Source organism: Megalobrama amblycephala, linkage group LG7 (assembly GCF_018812025.1).
Source record: "Megalobrama amblycephala isolate DHTTF-2021 linkage group LG7, ASM1881202v1, whole genome shotgun sequence".
Lineage (NCBI taxonomy): Eukaryota > Metazoa > Chordata > Actinopteri > Cypriniformes > Xenocyprididae > Megalobrama > Megalobrama amblycephala.
Window position 1 is genome coordinate 2443899 of NC_063050.1, and position 20085 is coordinate 2463983.

General features: G+C 35.3%; 1 protein-coding gene across 1 annotated transcript; it reads left to right on the forward strand.

Annotated features, from left to right (window-relative positions):
- Window positions 1-11431: 11431 nt before the first annotated feature.
- Window positions 11432-18910, forward strand: trim35-1 (tripartite motif containing 35-1). Its single transcript, XM_048194952.1, has 6 exons — window positions 11432-11983; window positions 12176-12271; window positions 12648-12869; window positions 17584-17606; window positions 17691-17809; window positions 17886-18910. The coding sequence occupies exons 1-6, from the start codon at window positions 11600-11602 to the stop codon at window positions 18560-18562; spliced, it is 1521 nt and encodes a 506-aa protein (XP_048050909.1). The 5' UTR covers window positions 11432-11599; the 3' UTR covers window positions 18563-18910.
- Window positions 18911-20085: the final 1175 nt, after the last annotated feature.

The following is a 20085-nucleotide window of genomic DNA, read 5'->3' on the forward strand; positions in this document are numbered from 1 at the left end:
CGCGTGAGGCGCCGGCCCGACCACTAGATTTGTTTTCCTTCTATAAGACAGTAAACTGTCTCCGTAATTTATGATCATACAGGTAAAAGCAAGATATCATTCATACATTTACAAAAGACACTCAAATAACGAAAACAAGCAGAATGTCTGTTTCCTTTTCTAGATCTTTGGAGTGCGCCACAAATAACCACTTTCGCTTTGTTAATCTATAGACCTAATTATTTAAGTGAAATATTTCGCATAGCCTATAGGCCTAAATATTCCCTTTTATTTTATATGTGTTATGTAGGTAGGCCTAGTTTTCTCCGTTCACAGAAGCGCTGCAGATGCGTGATGTGACGTTGAAAATGGTACTATCCTGCAATTTTCGCTGGTTTCAAAACGAACAACAAGCTGCATTACTTGACATTCATTGTCACTTAAATGTAGCCCTAATACTTGACGGTTGGTGACATATATCATCGGAAAAACAAATACCTGGGCATTGCCATTGTGACTTACCTAACCTATGATGACTTGACAGCTGGGCTGAGCACGTCAGCGCGTGCATCTCACTTTAGAGCGTGAGCGCGGGCATTTCAGTCGTTGGATGCGTCAGCGTCACATTTGCATAGGCTGTACTATTTGAATTCGTGATTGGGTAACACTTTACAATAACAGTACATGAATAACCATGAACTAATACCTGAATTAATAGTTACTTCAACATGAACTCATGATTAGTTAAGATATGAACTAATGAAGAGTGATCCTTAACTACAACAGGAGTCATAAGGATTCATGCATGAAAACAGCAGCCTTAACTACGCGTTAATACATGTTTGATAATTAATGCATTAATTAACATTTAGGGGTAAACTAAATCAAACAGTCTCTATAAGAAGGAATAATAAATACTTGGACTTTGAAATAAATTTAAACAATTTATTATTGTCAGAATTTAAACTAGTGACATCAGCAGCTTCATTATAAACATTACAGAAAGGCACAGGAATAGTTTGTCATTATTTTCACTGATCCTCCTTATCAAACATATAAAATACTAAATACACTAATAATTTATCTTAAAAGGTCTTAATATGTTTTGTGATATTCTTTCCTATCAAACTAAACAACTGTGACTTATAACAGTTCCTGAGGAATCGGTTCCCAAAAAAAATAACCAAACAGGAAACATGAACTAAGGTCAGGGAGCGTTTGCTGGATTCAGATTCAGAAGTTCACTCTCCATCCAGACGCAGGCCGTGATCATACTGTACCTCCATTCTCTGACTTTTCGAAAAGTCACACAACATCACTTAACTGGGCTGAACACTTATATAGTTGTGTTAGTACATGTGTATTTGATAGTAAGTTAATGATAAATCACAAGTTGAATTTGGTAAGTACTTAATAATTAATTAATTATGATTGTGCCCCCTCAAGTAAAGTCATGACATAATTATGCATTAACAAACCATTAGTTGATGTTAGTATATGGTTAATTAATAATGAGTTAATTATGATTGTGCCCCCTCAAGTAAAGTCATGACATAATTATGCATTAACAAACCATTAGTTGATGTTAGTATATGGTTAGTTAATAATGAGTTAATTATGATTGTGCCCCCTCAAGTAAAGTCATGACATAATTATGCATTATTAAGCTATTAGTTGATGTTAGTATATGGTTAGTTAATTATGATCGTGCCCCCTCAAGTAAAGACATGACACGATGCACTTACAAATCATTCACTAATATATGAATAAACACTAAGAGTGCCGTCCTTATTCCTTTACACCCCGGTGCAAAAAAACAAAATAAAATGTATTTGTATTTTATTTTTATTTACATAATTAAACATATATGGACTTGAAAGCAAGCCATAAGCATACATGTAAAGACACACATAAGGCACATTTACATGTAAAATCGGGCGCGTCCACAAACTAATGCTAATCAAAGCATAGACATTTAAACGACAAAATACAAATACAGTTAATAACTGCACATAACCTCCTGAAAACCCCAATAAAACATACATGTAAATATGTCTTTAATTATTAATTCGGCTTACCAAAGCAGTCAACATTTATTAGTTTAAAATGCCAGCAACACAACAAACGCACCAAGAGAACACCTAGCGTGCGCCACTAATAAGTGTCCCGCCAGAAACAAACCCTACATACTTTAGTTCCGGGAATAATCTATGACTATTTAGCTATGACTAAATATAAATGAGCAATACAAATCAGAAAACGGTTTAGATCAAATTAAATTTATTAGTGGTAGTTAGTCTATTTTCCACATTTGATTCGACAGATCTATGTAATTAATGGCTAAATAATCATGTGCCATTCCAATCATTTGTCACAAAGCTGCAGATGGCAGATTATGATATTACAGTGTAAATTATGACAGTATTAAATCACGTTTAATTCAAATTCAGAGTACTTCTTGTTTACTCTTATGGAGCCTGATTTATTTAGTTTATCCCTAAATGTTAATTAATGCATTAATTATCAAACATGTATTAACGCGTAGTTAAGGCTGCTGTTTTCATGCATGAATCCTTATGACTCCTGTAGTAGTTAAGGATCACTCTTCATTAGTTCATATCTTAACTAATCATGAGTTCATGTTGAAGTAACTATTAATTTAGGTATTAGTTCATGATTATTCATGTACTGTTATTGTAAAGTGTTACCCGTGATTGGTTGACTACCAAATCAAAATATTAAACGGAACGATAAAATAACGTTATTAAACCGGGTGTGTCTCATACGTCCTGAAAAGTGAAGCCGCGGGCTCTTTGATCGCCCCCTGGAGGCTGGATGCAGTACAGGTCATAAACCCCGCCCTCTCAATGCAGTCGAGACTTCAGTGAAAACTTAAAAATAAATTCTGTTTCAAATAAAACTTTCTGAAAGATGGTTTTGGTCATTTAAGGTAGTTGTTATCACGCTGATATATATTCAATTGTTCGTTTTTGTGATGATTTAGATTTTAGCTAGTAATTTGATGCTATAAAAACGGGGCGTGTCGTCATGATTCGAAGTTGATTGACAGCTTGTCTGAGGACTGTCGGAGCTTCGAGGGGAGATTGAAGATGTATTAACTAACTGTTAATTTTCGATTTCTTTGTTATTTAACACCAACAAAATTAGTTGTTCAGCAGTAAACTGTACTAACCGACCTACAGGATCTGACGGATCACTGAACCTTTTTCTGTAACATTAAATATGGGTGTTATAAGCTAATTAATAAATGTTATTAGTTAAGATAACACACCTAATGTTAACCATGTCGGGAAAAAGCAGGTGATCGTTATCTGGCAGTTACTTGTTATTTTTATGGGTATAAAATAATAATTAGCAGGAAAAAACTAATGATAGCCTACTCTAATTACAGCAATCGATCTCCTGTAACGTTAGTTGAACTTGATTTAAAATGGCAGGACCGTTTCTGACGATTTAGAGTTGTTTCTAGTGGCATATTATATTGATTTTATCTACTGAATTTGCTGTTTCAAAAATATTATTGCTCTAGAAACAGAATAGCCTATTATTTTATAGGTAGAATTTTAAATTGTATATAATTTTTATAGTCTATTTAAAATACATGAATGATGACGCAGTCGTCTGGGCGGAAGTTTGATACCGCGACTCCGCCTCCGGGCTCCACTGACGATTCCTTCTGCGCATGCCCAGGCTCCAAACTTTTTTTTTTTTGAGGTATTGCGTAATGTGTCAGCGCCCATTCAACGGCCCATTTTGGCTTCAGTTCAATACAATGGAAGGAGGCGGCGTCGCGTCGTCCATCTTTTTTTACAGTCTATGTATTAAACGGTTAATGGCCGTTTCCGGTTTTTGTTTTCGTTCCTTGAACCGGTTCAGAGCCCTGAATAAGAGGGTGATATCTAGTGGAGAAGACTCGTAATTAGATTAACGTTAATCTTACGTTCAATGTTTGCGGAAATAAATATGGAAAAAAAATCGATTCGTGGCCTTTGAGAATCGATTTCGAATCGACCACATTTTTAAAAAACGATTAATCGAAAAATCGATTTTTCGATTAATCGTTTTTGTGACATTTAAATTTGGATTTGGGAATGCAACATTCGTCATTAGAATTGTTTTTAATTCTGTTGTTGTTTACAAAGAGAAGTTTCAGTGTCACATGATTCTTCAGAAATGTTGATTTGCTGCTCAAGAAACATTCACTATTATCAGTTTTAAAATGCTTTTTTTGCTGCTTAATTTTTGTGGAAATCCAATTTAAACATTTGAGGTAGGATTTAAAAAATAGAAAAATTAATACTTTAATTCGTCATACTTTAAAGTGATAAAGTGAGTGAAGAGTGAAGACATTAAAAATGTTACAGAATATTTCTATTTAATAAATGCTTTAATAAATAATATATTTGACAAATACATGTAATAATTTCAAATAAATGCTGTTCATTGAACTTTCTAACGCAATAACTACCGCGAGAAAAAAAAAAAACTTCTGTTCAATGATCAGTATACTGATACAGTATACAGTTTTTTTTTTCTCGCGGTAGTTATTGCCGTTTGTAGAAAATGTTTTAAACTGGTACAATGGCATTAAAGCGGTACGCACATGCCGAGCATCTGAATGCTTCTTTTGCGGTAATGCGACGGAATATATCCGGAATTCCGTTTTTTAGGTCTAAAATCATGACGCACATGAATCATGCAGATCAGTAAGATGTTTTATATGTTTTATGTATGTTATGTTTCATGTTTTCTAATACATCAACGACGGAATGGTCCAGCGTCGTGTGCCGCCATCTGCAGGACAAAGGTCAGCAAAGATGTAGGAATATCTGATCAGAGCTGTACACGGATGCACATTTTTTAATAAATCTGCTGTGGCAAAGCTACTGCAAGTGATTTTCGGTGCTGGAAATCCATATATCCTTTGCTGAAACAAAGACGTCATGGAAAGCGCAGCTAATGGTTGCTTAGTAACGGCAGACGCCACCGCAGCGCCCGAGCGCTTTGGAAAGGAGAAAGCGGCGCCGACGCGTTTTCCATACGTTTTTCGACGCGACATATGAACGGTCCCTAAAGAGTTCAAATGGGTCAACGCGCCAAATGCGTTGAGTAGAATGAGTAGAATCAGCACTGAAACGTGTTACTCGCTCGGTAACTTTTTTATGAATGGTGGTGAGAATTTAATATATAATTTGCTGATGTGATGTAATTATATAAATAATAGTCTGACGCCGCTGCATGTTTGCTGTAGCAGTGGTGTTTTAGTTTTCGATTCACTGTAAATGCTACTTTTTTTGTGACGTTTAAATTTGGATTTGGGAATGCAACATTCGTCATTAGAATTGTTTATAATACTGTTGTTGTTTACAAAGAGAAGTTTCAGTGTCACATGATTCTTCAGAAATGTTGATTTGCTGCTCAAGAAACATTCACTATTTATATTATCAGTTTTAAAATGCAGTTTTTGCTGCTTAATTTTTGTGGAAATCCAATTTAAACATTTGTGGTAGGATTTAAAAAATAGAAAAATTAATACTTTAATTCATCATACTTTAAAGTGATAAAGTGAGTGAAGAGTAAAGACATTAAAAATGTTACAGAATATTTCTATTTAATAAATGCTTTAATAAATAATATATTTGACAAATACATGTAATAATTTCAAATAAATGCTGTTCATTGAACTTTCTATTTTTCAAAGAAAACTAACAAATATCACCATTTCCACAAAAATATGAAGCAGCACAACTGTTTTCAACATTGATAATAATTCGAAATGTTTCTTGAGCATCAAATCAAATTGTAATGATTTCTGAAGGATCATGTGACACTGAAGACTGGAGTAATGATGCTGAAAATGATCACAGGAATAAATTACATTTTATAAAATATTTTTTTATAAAATATAGAAAACTTTTTTTATTTGTAAGAATATTTCACAATGTTGCTCTTTGTACTGTATTTTTGATCAAATAAATGCGGCCATGGTGAGCAGAAGGGACTTTTTGATTTTAAAATTTATTTTAAAATCAATAATTGTTTCCAAACTTTTCGCAGGTACTTTAATAATAACAATTCTATCAATACATTTAATATATTATATTATATTAATTATTATCATGATTATTAAATTCTGCTTTTTAATTTTACAGAACAATAATGTGCATTATTACAATAGGCCTATATGACATTATCTTTTAATGTGATAAATATATATTATTTTTTTTTTTAAATTTGCCGGGGCGTGGCTTGGGTGCAGGGTCAAACTTTCCTGCTTTTTTTATCTCTAGCTGATCACATGCCTGATATATTGTGTGTGTGTGTGAGAGAGTGTGTTTCCATCGCAGGTTTGGTCTTAAATTTCATGTAAGGTGGTATTAAAAAGGTCTTAAAAAGTCTTAAATTTAACTTGTTCATATCTGCAGATACCCTGTTTAAGATATGCGGAAAACGTAGACAGAATTGCAGAATCCATTCATAAAAATTGAATTGATGAGGAATATTACAGATTCAAGCATTTAACGGCCCTGTAGTATTAGCCTAATATAAAATAACAAATAACTTACTCAAAGTTTAAATAGGTAGGCCTATACAAAACTTAAAATCATTAAAGAATGAGGAACAAATAAATATGAAATGTAGAACGTTTAAAGAAAGTTTTGAGGCACGGATGGCATACACCTTCATGTAAAATAAAAAAAAATTAAAAAATACACAGTTTAAAAATAAAAATCAGCAATATCTCTGAATCAAATAAATGAGAAACGAATGTTTAAAAAAAACTTCCATGTCACTTAGATTAATGGCAGAAGACAACAGGCTTTTCAAAATCCCAAATATTTTTAAAACGGGCACATTTACATTTAGTTTTAAAACTCTTCCGCCATCATCTTGTCTTTTTCACCTCACTCTTGTCAGTCAGCTCGACTCACTCTCTTCACGTGATAAATAAAACCTGATCTGTGATGTGCGGCTGTTATTCATCCGCTGCATTTAGGAGCCGTGTTCAGTTTTAATTGTAGTGTCCTCTAACTGAACTCAATTATTTATTACTAAAAAAAAAAAAAAAAAAAACGGTGCCTAGTTGGGCAAGTGATGTAACCGGTGTTGCGGCTTAACACCAGTATGACCGCAAAACAGTCTATCGCAGCAAGATTCCAAAGTCTAATTATCGTTATTGATAAAATCCAAAAAAAATTATCGAGATACCAATATCGCACACCCTAATTTGTTATTTAATTGATATAATAATTTATTGATAATAATTGTTTGAACTAATATAATAATTAATACTTATCCATTTTCATAAAAATGGTTTAAAGGCAGAAATGTAAAGTTTATCATTTTATAAAGCTTGTTTTTGTGAAAACTTGTATCTGAACTGTAAATTATGCTTTTTACAATAATTGTACAGTTTAATATGGTACTATAGACATTTCCCTACCCCGCTCATATGGTATTAATTTATTTGTGCAGGTCTTAACAAGGTCTTAAAAAGGTCTTAAATTTGAGCTTAAAAATCCTGCAGAAAGCCTGCTACAGAAGAGTCAAGTTTTAAATAGGAAAAATATTGAAACTCTTTGGTAATTTTTAGCTAATGGTCTAATCCGATTCAATTATCTGTGCTAAGACTAAAAGTGCTACCCCCAGACCCGGAGATCGGCTGAATGGAGTTGTGAAATGAGCCTATTTTCAAAAATAGTGGAGTTCCTGTAAGGACATTTATTCAAAAGCCTTTTACTGATTTTTCTTTTTAAAATATCTTTTTAGGCCAAATAGAAATTTTTTTCCTTGCACAAGCGAAGAGTCAGACAGCACTGAGGATGAACTACCACCCACACCTCCCCACCAACTAAAAATTACAACCCAGAAAGTCACCACCAAGAAACTGGATGGCCAGACTGAAACAGGACCTGCCGCTCAGAGAGTCGCCACGACAGGACCTGCTGTTACAGGACCTGCCGCTCAGAGAGTCGCCACGACAGGACCTGCTGTTACAGGACCTGCCGCTCAGAGAGTCGCCACTACAGGACCTGCCGTTACAGGACCTGCCGCTCAGAGAGTCGCCACTACAGGACCTGCCGTTACAGGACCTGCCGCTCAGAGAGTCGCCACTACAGGACCTGCCGTTACAGGACCTGCCGCTCAGAGAGTCGCCACTACAGGACCTGCCGTTACAGGACCTGCCGCTCAGAGAGTCGCCACTACAGGACCTGCCGTTACAGGACCTGCCGCTCAGAGAGTCGCCACTACAGGACCTGCCGTTACAGGACCTGCCGCTCAGAGAGTCGCCACTACAGGACCTGCCGTTACAGGACCTGCCGCTCAGAGAGTCGCCACTACAGGACCTGCCGTTACAGGACCTGCCGCTCAGAGAGTCGCCACTACAGGACCTGCTGTTACAGGACCTGCCGCTCAGAGATTGGCTACTTCTGATTCTGCTATGTTCATCAAACTCTTAACTCTATTAGAAGAAGTGAAGGAGACCCAGTGGGTGCATAGCAATATGTTAAATGCTTTGCTCAAGCAACATGATGAGTCTTTGCCAGAGGTTCCTGAGGGAATTGTCTTCCCTATAACAACAACTGAAGACTTGGAAGCAATGAATGAAAAGTTGCATGACTCAAGATTAATGTCCATTGTTGTAAGTTCATATTGCTTGCTGATCTTATTTTTGTGTGGTCATCCAGGTCATCCATTAAGACATCATTTCAATTCATATACAACCAAAGCATGCATGCACAAAGCTGCCTCTCAGACAGTGTGCGTCTATTAAAATGAGTTATTTTTAGTGACTCATCATGTCAAATTGCCCATCTTAGTGAGTATTCACGTAAATGGTCATTATATATATATTAAGTGAACATAAACAGTGGAGAAACAATGAATTTTTTTGCAATGCAACAATAAACAGCAATAAACAATGCAATGTTTATTCACAGATATGTATAGGTAGATGCCCTATTAGCAGCTGTTTGTATGGGCCAGAATATGCAAGCCGTCCACCAGATTAGAATGATTAGAGCAAGTCTGTGAAGACTTGAAAGATGCAACCATAGTTATACACATAATGCAATGATTTTGCTAACCCATCACAATACAAGATGATGAATCCTTTATCAAACAACATTAAAAAGTTACTATAGTTTAAAAAGCTGTAATATTGAGTTACAGTAAAAACAAACCAACATTCTTACATAAAGTTTATCCAATTTTTCAGGAAATTAAAATGTTGGTATTTTTTTGGTGGTATCTCATTGATTGACAAAACCACACATTGATTATTCGGAGATGGCAGATGCGTTGACATGTCTGGAGCGGTCAAATGTGGCGTCTACCTACATATCTAAGAGTGTGTCAGTATATCATATCCATGCGTGAGGTCTTAAAGATCCAGGAGCCTAAATAAACCTGCTACTGTCAGTGTCATTAATGTTAATCAAACAACATAAGAGAGTAGTGTTGTCAAAGGTACCGACTTCGGTATCAGTTGTTATTGAAATTTTTAAAATATTACGATACCAGCAATTTCCTGCGAACATTTTGTGCACTTTTGAGCAGATTAAAGCATTTCTGATTGGCCATTGTTTTCATGTGCTCAACAGATATGTCTGTGATTGGGTACAATGATCACTGATTCATGCTCTTCACTGAGCGCTTACACAGACACATGGGAGCATTTGAAGCCACATCTATCAGCAGATCTGTCAGCGGATCCCTAATATATCTGCTCATAGACAGATCCTCTGCGATGCGGCTTTCAAAATCTCCTGTGTATATCTGTGTAAGTGCTCCGTGAGGAGGGTGAAGCGATGATTGTTGAAGTTAATCAGACATATCTGTTAAATGCGTGAACTCAAGTGCTGGAAATGCTGGTATCGCCACATTTTGGATATTGGAAATGCGCTATATAATTAAAAATAACAATTATTATTAAAATTATTACTATTATTTAAAAAAAGAAAGAGAAAATCTAAAATGTACTTTATGTTCTGAGATCACTGCAGGTGAACTGATTTATGCATGTCATCTACAAATAATTGCAAAGATAGCAGATATTGGTGGTTCTTCACTGGATGATGCTACGAGGAGGATGATGAGATTCCTGATTTCAAATGAATTGGCGATCCAGTACAATCGCTTTGGCCGTCATGGCAAGAAAAGATTTCGAGATCTTTAAGAGGATTAGTATGGAAGAGGATTAGGGCCAAGCAATAATAAAAAAATAAAACCATCTCGAGATTAAAGTTGTTAAATTTCGAGAAAAAACTCGTTAAATTACGAGAACAAATTCGTTAAACTATGAGAAAAATGTTTTTTTTTCATAGTTTCCAAAATTTTATATATATATATATATATATATATATATATATATATATTAGCCTAAGTATATTAATTCTGCAACACATGTATGTGTTTTTTTTTTTTGTTTTTTTATATGTGTTGAACACTGTTATCTTATAACGAAATAATGGTAACACTTTACATTAAGGTTCCCTTTGTAAAGGGTTTATAAAGGTGTTTGTTAATGAGTAATAAGTAATTTACAAATGCATTATAAATCAATAATAAGCAGTTATAACTGCATGAATAAAAAGGGCGACTTTAATGCAATACCTGCCAAATAATGAGCTGTTTTTAACTCACATGTTAAATGCTTAATAAATGTATTTATTCACACTTATTTAACTCAAAACCAGATTCTTGATTTATTTCATGATGCAGCAAAAATGTCTATCATAATTGACTATCATAATTAGATATGACTATCATAATTAGACTGAAGGTTGTTGTTTTTGTGCTTTTCTTATTAATATCTCATGACTGCCACTTTTCTTATGTTGCTTACCATAAGTTTCTGTCTTACCCATGATACTCTCCAAAAAGGTCATGATGCCTATCCACAGCAGTGTATAAAAACTGATTTCTTGTTTTTTAAGATGAAATTCCAACTTTATTTTGAAAATAAAACATAAGATAACCATGACTTTATGAGATAGGCCTATTAATAATGAAAAATTTAATTCCAGTATTAGTTAACTGTGAACCTTAATGTAGGGTGGACACTTGTGAAACATTTATTAATGAGTTATAAACATTAATAACCTGTGAATGTTAAGTGGAAACCTACGGATCCGGACATGGTGGAAAAAAAAAATTGGGATGGGAGGATTTTTTTTTTTTTTTTTTTTTTTAATCTTTTGCGTTCCCTCGCAAAAGATATTTGCGTTCTAACGCAAATGGGAATTTCCTCCCTTCCCAATTTTTTTCCCACCACCCCTTTAGGGGCTCCGTAGAAACCTGTGAAAATTGTACATGTATATGTTAACAGTTTGTACAAATCATTTTTTTCATGCTTTATCACGACATTTGAATCTGAGAGTTATCAGAGTTAGCGCACAGCGCCCCCTGTTGTACAGATATTTACAAACATTTTGTTGCTTGTTTCTGAACTTCTTTTTCTTCCAATCAAATCTTGACATGTCATTTCCTCATACGCAGAGAGACTGTACTGAAACTAAGAAGTGTTTGCTCTCCGCTGCTCTTAAAACGTGTTAGATTTGTTCGTAGTAAATTAGTTTCATTTTTCTCTCTATTTATGGCGCTTGAGGCTGACCTGTCGTGTCCCGTGTGCACTGAACTCTTCATAAATCCTGTGTTATTGAGCTGTGGACACAGTTTCTGCCGTCAGTGCATCAATGATCACTGGACCTCGAGTAGATCCAGAAACTGTCCCGTCTGTCGACAGGTGTCACCGCAGCAACCGGTGTCCAATCTGAGCCTGAGGAACACCTGCGAGTCTTACCTGAGAGAGCAAAACACGAGGAAAGAGAGGGATGGAGGACAAGAGTGTCAGATACATGGAGAGAAAATTGAGCTGTTCTGTCGAACAGATGAACAGGCTATATGTGCAACATGTAAGAAACACGAACACAAATGGCATAAAACACTGTCGCTACAACAGGCTGTTCGACAACGAAAGGTGAGTAGTCTACGCGTGCAATAAATATGTAATTATTAAAGTGATAGTTCACCCAAATCCAGTGATAGTTCACGAAAATGTAATGTGAACTATCCCTTTAAATGCTTAAGTATGGCAGCCCAGTTAATTCCTGAAAGAAATCAAATGGGTTTAATGAATTGTATATGATTACAAGTGTTGTTACTTTTAAAGGGGAAGCTGAAAGGGGATCTTCGTTCAGCTGAAAAGAGTTTGGTGTCATTACAGAATGGAACAGCACAAGATAACAAAATCTCCAGGTACATTCAGGTGAGGTTTGTTTAGAATAAAGATAACTGAGCAGAAATTACACAGATCTTTGCTTCACACACAAAGAAAGTTTAATTAGAAAGGCTAAACTGAGGACTGTAGTCTGACTGGTTACGAAATGTGTTAACAGGTCTGCAAAACAAACAAACAAACAAACAAAAAAAACACCTAAATATTACTAGAATTTTACAACATTGTTTGCTATAAAAGTGTATATATGCCCACAATAAAGTGACATGCACAGTAAAAGGGAAGAATTGTTGTGTTTTTAGGCCTCTCATATAGGACAACACATTTAAATGTTTTCTTTTTATTTGTCTTGTTATTTTATGTGTGGATGATTAAATGAACAGTTTTACACATGCCATTCCCCCAGTCTCAAGTTCAGCAGACAGAGAGGATTATCAGGATGGAGTTTGAGAAACTCTATCAGTTCCTCAGAAAGGAGGAGGAGAGCAGGATAGCAGCTCTGAATGAAGAGGGGAAAGAAAAAGGTGGGAAGATAGAAAGAAGAATACAAGGAGGAATACTATCTCTCTGTGAACAAGTCAGAGAACTGAAAGAAGAAATTGAGGACGATGACATCACCTTCCTGCAGGTCAGTACACACACACACACACACACACACACACACACAAGCAAGCTGTGGTAAATCCTGGCATTCACTCCACACAGCTCTGACACAAGTGTTATTCTTTTACAGGAAGCAAAGAAAAGGATGTAGGTGCTTCTACATCAGTGTTATTCAGCTATCATTTCCCTCTGAGGGAAAAGGTATACAGGGTTAGATTTAGGGGTAGAGATATCCCAGCGGGCACCTTGATGTCAATTTGACGTCAAATATTAGGCAAGATTTGATCGATGCTGCAAAACATAATTTCAAAGTCAGATTATTCATCAAGTCCTTCCAGTGGTTACTTGGTGAAAATATTAGGTTCATCCCATACTGAAATTGATTATGTAAGTATATGGGCCAACATGTTTGACATTGAGGTGACGTCAAATCAACGTCGTGTTATAGGCATTCAGTTGATGTCATATTGACATCACATTGATATCAATGTAAATAGCAATTTTATTCTTCAAAATGCATCCATTCGGCATATTTTGAATCATATGGTGTTTGATTTCTGCATGAAAGTGGACTTCTGTAACTTCTGTGGTTAAAAACATAAACAACAAAAACAACAAAAAACTATTTATATAACATTATTTGACTTTGTTGTATATTTGTTTTGTTTTCAAAGTTGAATTATATTGAATAGTAACTTACAGTAGGCATACTGATAATGAAAGAGGTGAATATATTATATTTTACACAAAATATACTGATTTGCTTAATTACAAATAAAAAAAAATATGCAGCATTTTTGCTGTAACCCCACATTAAGTATGTGTATATCCTTATTTTTTTATATACCTTAAAATTAAAATACATTTGCCATAATTGATAATGAAATTGTAAAACCAAGTATATACACTCTCAGAAAAAAAAAGTACAAAATTGTACCTTGAGGAGTACAATGGTACAAAGGTACAAATTTGTACCCTTGTGATTTGTACCTTAAGAGACGAGTTTTGTACCTTTGGTGACAATTTTGTACCTTTATTTAACAGTACAAAAATTGACCCTTCAAAAAGGGGACAAAATTGGCTTTGACAGCGTACAATCGTTGACCATAATGATATATATATATATATTTTACACACACACACACGCTGAATTAAAATCAGAATTTATTAAATCCTTTTCATTTTAAACACATTTTTAAACATTCCATATGAGTCCATCTTGCCGAGTGTTAAAAAGTAACACTGAAGCAGTGTTAAAGTTAATGAGATAATTGATTGATGATTGAGTGATGATTGACAATTAGTGGAGACACCTGATGTTAATAAGCAGAATCACTGAAGGAAAGAGAGAAAAAAGGTCTTAATTAATGTTTTATGGAGTTTCATTTCAAGTCACCATGAAAGAGGGCAGCGTTTGCTTTAGTTGGGCTCTTGACTCTTTACCTTTTATTGTTAATTATTCTCTGGCTGCTCCAGCTTTGTGTTTGTAAAGCACTTTTGTTATGGTCAGAGAAAATAGGATCTGGTCACAATATGTTTGGTGATGATATTGTCATCATGTGATGGCCTGATGTTGTTTAGTGTCGAAATCTCTAACCATTTGCTTGATGTGTAGCTTTAGTATTAATGATTGTAGTCCTGTGATTTTACAGCTTGAGATCCAACAGTAGTATTAATTTATTTTTTTTTAAGAATAGCACATTATGCACTGAAGCTTCAGAGTTTAAACACACACAGACATCAAGAATCAGCATCTGATTCTCAAGAACGGTGACGATAAATAAATACAAAATACTGACAAACAGATCAACTCTGAACATCACAAAACAAGCTACTGTCACAACAAAACAACAGAAAAATAAAAGCAAACATGAACAATCTACGAAAATTACAGGACAATTCAGCTGCATAATTTATTCATGCAGCAATGCATGATGGGAGCCATGGATGAGTTTTGATTGGTGGTTCCCATCATGCACTGCAACATGAAGCACTTTGTTTGATTGTCACCATTGTTGAGGGTCATATGCTGATTCTTGATGTCTGTGTGTGTTTCAAAAAAACCCTTCAGATTATAAAAGCTCTGCTGGATCTCAAGCGGTAACCGAGATTTACTATAAAGAAATAATATAACATCTATATCACCAGTTAATACTGGATGTCACCAATGAATCTGACCATTTCACAATGAGAAAACACAACCATTATGACTGTGCTTCCCAAAGCATTGTAAACCTAAATTGATCAACTTTGGCTCACAGCACTTTTGGGAAACACAGTTCAGATCATAGTTTCTCTGGCCATAACAAATGTGCTCTACAAACACAAAGTTGGAGCAGCCAGAGATAAATTAATGTTAATAAATAGAGTCAAGAGCCCGACTAAAGGAAATGCTTTTCACCATCATGGTGACTTCAAACTAAACTTTCATTAAAACATTAACGTCTAAACATCTGTTAATTCTCAATAAGAACTTTTGTTGATGTATGACAGAAATCAAATCAAACTGGTTAATAATAAGTGTAATAATGTTTAATGGCTGGAAGTCAGTTGTAGTTGTTGTGTCTCTCTCTTTTTCTCTTGTTGTTTCTTCAGTGATTCTGCTTATTATCATCAGGTGTCTCCACTAATTATCAATCATCACTCAATCATCAATCAATTATCTCATTAACTTTAACACTGCTTCAGTGTTACTTTTTAACACCCGGCAAGATGGACTCATATGGAATGTTTAAAAATGTTTCAAATGAAATGTTGTAAAATGTGAAAATGAAAGGTTTTAATAAATTCTGATTTTAATTCAGCGTGTGTGTGTGTAATATATATATATATATATATAGCATTATAGTCAACGATTGTACGCTGTCAAAGCCAATTTTGTACCCTTGTTGAAGGGTCAATTTTTGTACTTTTGTACCAAGGTACAAAACTGGTCTCTTAAGGTACAAATCACAAGGGTACAGATTTGTACCTTTGTACCATTGTACTCCTAAAGGTACAATTTTGTACTTTTTTTTTCTGAGAGTGTACAGTATTACAACTACGTTCATTTGTGGAAAATTTACATTTTTCATTAAATTTTTCATAGTGAACAGGCTACATATTTTAACATTATTTCGATTTTCTTGTCTTCAACTGATAGATGCAATGCTAGGGTTCTTAAAAAAATCATATTTATTTTTCAGAAATTCTGTTTTCTTTTTTATTCTGAAAAATGTAGGGCCTACAATGCCCATTCATATTCTCTATTCCTAATACCACCTGTAGATGGCGCCTTTTTCACATTCTCGGGTTGTTTTGCAGCTTAGATCCATTACGCAGGTAACGACTGTTTTTTTTAAAATGTCTATTTTGAAATGTCACGAGTACTGTTAGTTTTACAATTTTTGTTCATACTAATAAAAATGTCCTAACGTTTGAATCTCTTTCCCGATGCGATTCGACAAAACGCAACATTATTATGATTTATATCAGATTAAAATTTATATATAAAATTCTGATATAAACCAGTGGATTTAATAAAACATGTCTTGCATTTAATACTGTTTTGTCATTATTCTTGTGGTCTAGAATAGGACATCAATGTGTTAAAAAATGTTTAAAAAAAAATGCAAATCAAATGAATGTCAAAACTTGACGTCAATTTAATGTCAAGTTTTGACATCAATTTGATTTGCATTTTTGACCAATTCTTTGATGACTGTTTGACATCAATTGCCCGCTGGGATGGTTAGGACTAAATTGTCAGACCAGAATATTGTTCCAGGATTAACAAAACATGTTGACCCAGGAACGCTCTGCAAAATCAGGATGTGCAGTTACTCATTTTTCTTCCAAGTGGTTTGGGTTTTTGTTGCCATTTAAAGCATTTGAGATCATTTCAGCTAAACATCTTATAATTCGCTGCACTTCTTTAAATGTTTGCCCCACTCCAATCAACTTTGTAATCAAATTACGTTGTTCCTCTGAACAATGTTTGGAGTGGCCATAATGTGTAAAACATTTGCTACTCTTTTACCTCAGTAAGGCTGTGTGTCCACCAGAGTGTTTTTTCCAGAGGCTAGCGTACTTTTACAGTTGTTTTTAATGGGAGCGCCACGTTTTTTAAAACTGCATGAGCGTAACGAGGCGCTGAGCATCTTTTTCACGCTGAAGCGTTGAGTGCTCTGCATTTTTTACCAGTCTCCTCGAGTTGATTGAAGAATGTTCAACTTAGAGTAAAACGAATCGCTCATCACTGTCACTTTGTATCCAGCCATCCAATCACAGCGGAGGAGGGGCGGGACAAATACAACACCGACCAACCCCCACATTCTGCTTGTACAACGTCAACAGCATAATAACAGAACAAAATCATTTAAAACAAGAACCAGAGCTAATACTTTACATTAGCATATAAAATACTTACATTAACATATAAAAATGTTGCAAATACAACATTTTTATATAGAAACAGTACAGAAACAACCTATCTGTGAAATGAGATACTAATAACACTTCTGTGGATTTTCCGTATCACAGCAAGCAAACAGTCTCAACTGAAAAAACGCTGCGCTCACAGAAAGACGCTTTTAGCAGAGCGCCTAGTGTTTTCAGCTGGCTAAAATGCTAAAATGCCTAAAGGACAATCAATTACACCTATTTTTTTTCACAGAATGACTGATGTAATGAGGTTATACTTTATTATTGTTAAATTATAATGTGGTCTAATATTATTGTCCTTCTGTGCTTTTTCTCAGAACTATCACACAACTATGAACAGGTATTCAGATTTCCATTTTTCATTTTACAATGATCATGAGAATTAACTTTCAAAACTGATTCTGTGAGGTGTGTGTGTGTTTAGAGCTAAATACATGCTTCCAGATGCAGAACTGAGTTCAGAAACATTTATTGATGTTTCCAAACATCTGGGCAACTTGAAGTACCGAGTGTGGGAGAAGATGAAGGACGTCTGCCCTTACTGTGAGTACTAGACTTGATCATTCCTGTAAAACTGCTTAGTTTATCAACATACGTGACTATTCCCTGTTCTCCTCAGATCCTGTGATCCTGAATCCAAACACATCTCCACCGGACGTCTCTGTGTCAGATGATCTGACCTCTGTGACCTCATGTTTCCGTTGGCAGGATGATCCCAACCCTCTTCCTCTGCACAGGAACCGTGTGGTGCTGGGGAGTGTGGGATACAGTGATGGTGTTCATACGTGGGAAATTGAGGTGGGAAACAGTCGGCACTGGAGCCTTGGAGTGTGTTTTAGACAGGAGGGAAAACCTACTACACAACCTTTGACCTCTGAAAATGGCTTCTGGGGTCTCAGTCGTGATGGAGACTCATACAGATTGATGACCGCTGGACTGCTGAGAGTGCAGATGATGGATGATCTAGAGGTAGTCAGAGTAAAGCTTGACACTTGTCATGAGTTTGTTCAGGACACGTTGCAGCGGAGACGCTGGAGGATGGTGAGCTTCTCTGATGCCAGAAGTAATAACCTTATTGCATCATTTAATAGAGTGCCACTGGGGAATGAACTCTTTCCCTTTGTGATCCCAGAAGATCAGTCCATCCCGCTGCGTGTCGTCCCAGGTAACGTTACTCTGACTGTTGAAAAGGAATTATCGTTCCTGGAGAGACATCTAGTCTTGCTCATTGCCTGTTTTGTTTTTGTGTTTATATTGGGGATTTCATTTGGAACGAGTGTCAAACAAGGCAGATGAAAAGGAAATGGTTGTTCATTTACTGTAATTGTCTGTTAATGGTTCAGTCAGCTTAGACAGACTTCTGAAAATTGAAGGGTTCCTGCACTATTTAATATAATATATACTTATATTGAATATAATGGAGAACATCCGTGATGGTGTATCATGTTATTCTCATGTGACTGGGACATAAGTTAATGACTCTAGCAGCACGGTATCCTGGTTAATGTGTGTAAATATCCCATTTGACCAGGTCTTGTAAAACTTTCATGTCTTCCCACTTTTCCTATTAGTTGTTTGCATTGCTATTTGTTTTTTGACTATAATGGCTTTCTCCAATAAATGTTTGTACATGGGTGAAGCACATTCGTTTGTCATGTTATATCTTTAACATTCAGACTCAGGACTGTGAGATCCAGATTAAGGTCTTAGTTAATCAAACATTCAGATGGTCCAGTGATTGAAGTATGAGGCTTCAGTCAGTGTGCTGAACAGGATCTGGGAACTGCCTCATTAAACAAAGACTAGATGAGTCCAGTTCCCAAATCAACCCATATATCATATCTTATGATGGCCATATATATTATCTAGTCTATATATAATAGAAAAATATCAAATAATACTGGATTATCATTAATTATTTGATTGAGTTTGTTTATTTGGTTGTCAGTGTGACACTAAATCTATCCACCTGTTTCCGGGGGGCGCTACTGTAAAAAAGAATATGGGTACAACTTCCGGTAAGGCGGCAGAAGTAGCATACCAATGGTATTTCGTGTGCTAATTACTGAAGAGGCTAAGTGTTTTTCGGATCATTGTTTACTTTGTAAAGTTCCAAACTTTTATGAGAGTTATGGCGCTCAGGGACAATATTTCAGTCTAGTACATTTATTAGTTAATAAGATCACAATACAATAAACAATTTTCCTGCCCTTAAAGGGTTAGTTCACCCAAAAATGAAAATTCTGTCATTAATTCCTCACCCTCATGGCATTCCACACTGTAAGACCTTCTTAATCTTAATCTTTTAAGACAATCTTAATCTTCGGAACAAAAAAATTAAGATATTTTAGTTGAAATCCGATGGCTCTGTGAGGCCTTCTTAGCCAGCAATGACATTTCCGCTGTCAAGATCCATTAATGTACTAAAAACACATCTAAATCAGTTCATGTGAGTACAGTGGTTCAATATTACTATTATAAAGTGACGAGAATATTTTTGGTGCACCAAAAAAAAACAAAAAACAAAAAACGACTTATATAGTGACGGCCGATTTCAAAACGCTGCTTCAGAAAGCATCGGAGCATAAATGAATCAGTGTGTCGAATCAGCTGTTTGGAGCACCAAAGTCACGTGATTTCAGCCGTTTGCTGGTTTGACACGCGATCCGATTCATGATTCGGTACGCTGATTCATTATGGAATCGGCCATCAATAAATAAGTCGTTATTTCTTTTTTTTTTTTTTTTCTTCTTTTTTTTTTGGTGCACCAAAAATATTCTCTGAAGGATTGTTACGTGTTTGATGATAAAATTGGGATG

Bases quoted from the DNA above. Each gene is read 5' to 3' on its own strand.
- trim35-1 (XM_048194952.1), top strand. From the start codon at position 11,600: ATGGCGCTTGAGGCTGACCTGTCGTGTCCCGTGTGCACTGAACTCTTC. The intron at 12,870-17,583 runs GTCAGTACACAC...GCTTTTTCTCAG, and splicing joins ATGACATCACCTTCCTGCAG to AACTATCACACAACTATGAA. The intron at 17,810-17,885 runs GTGAGTACTAGA...TGTTCTCCTCAG, and splicing joins GAAGGACGTCTGCCCTTACT to ATCCTGTGATCCTGAATCCA.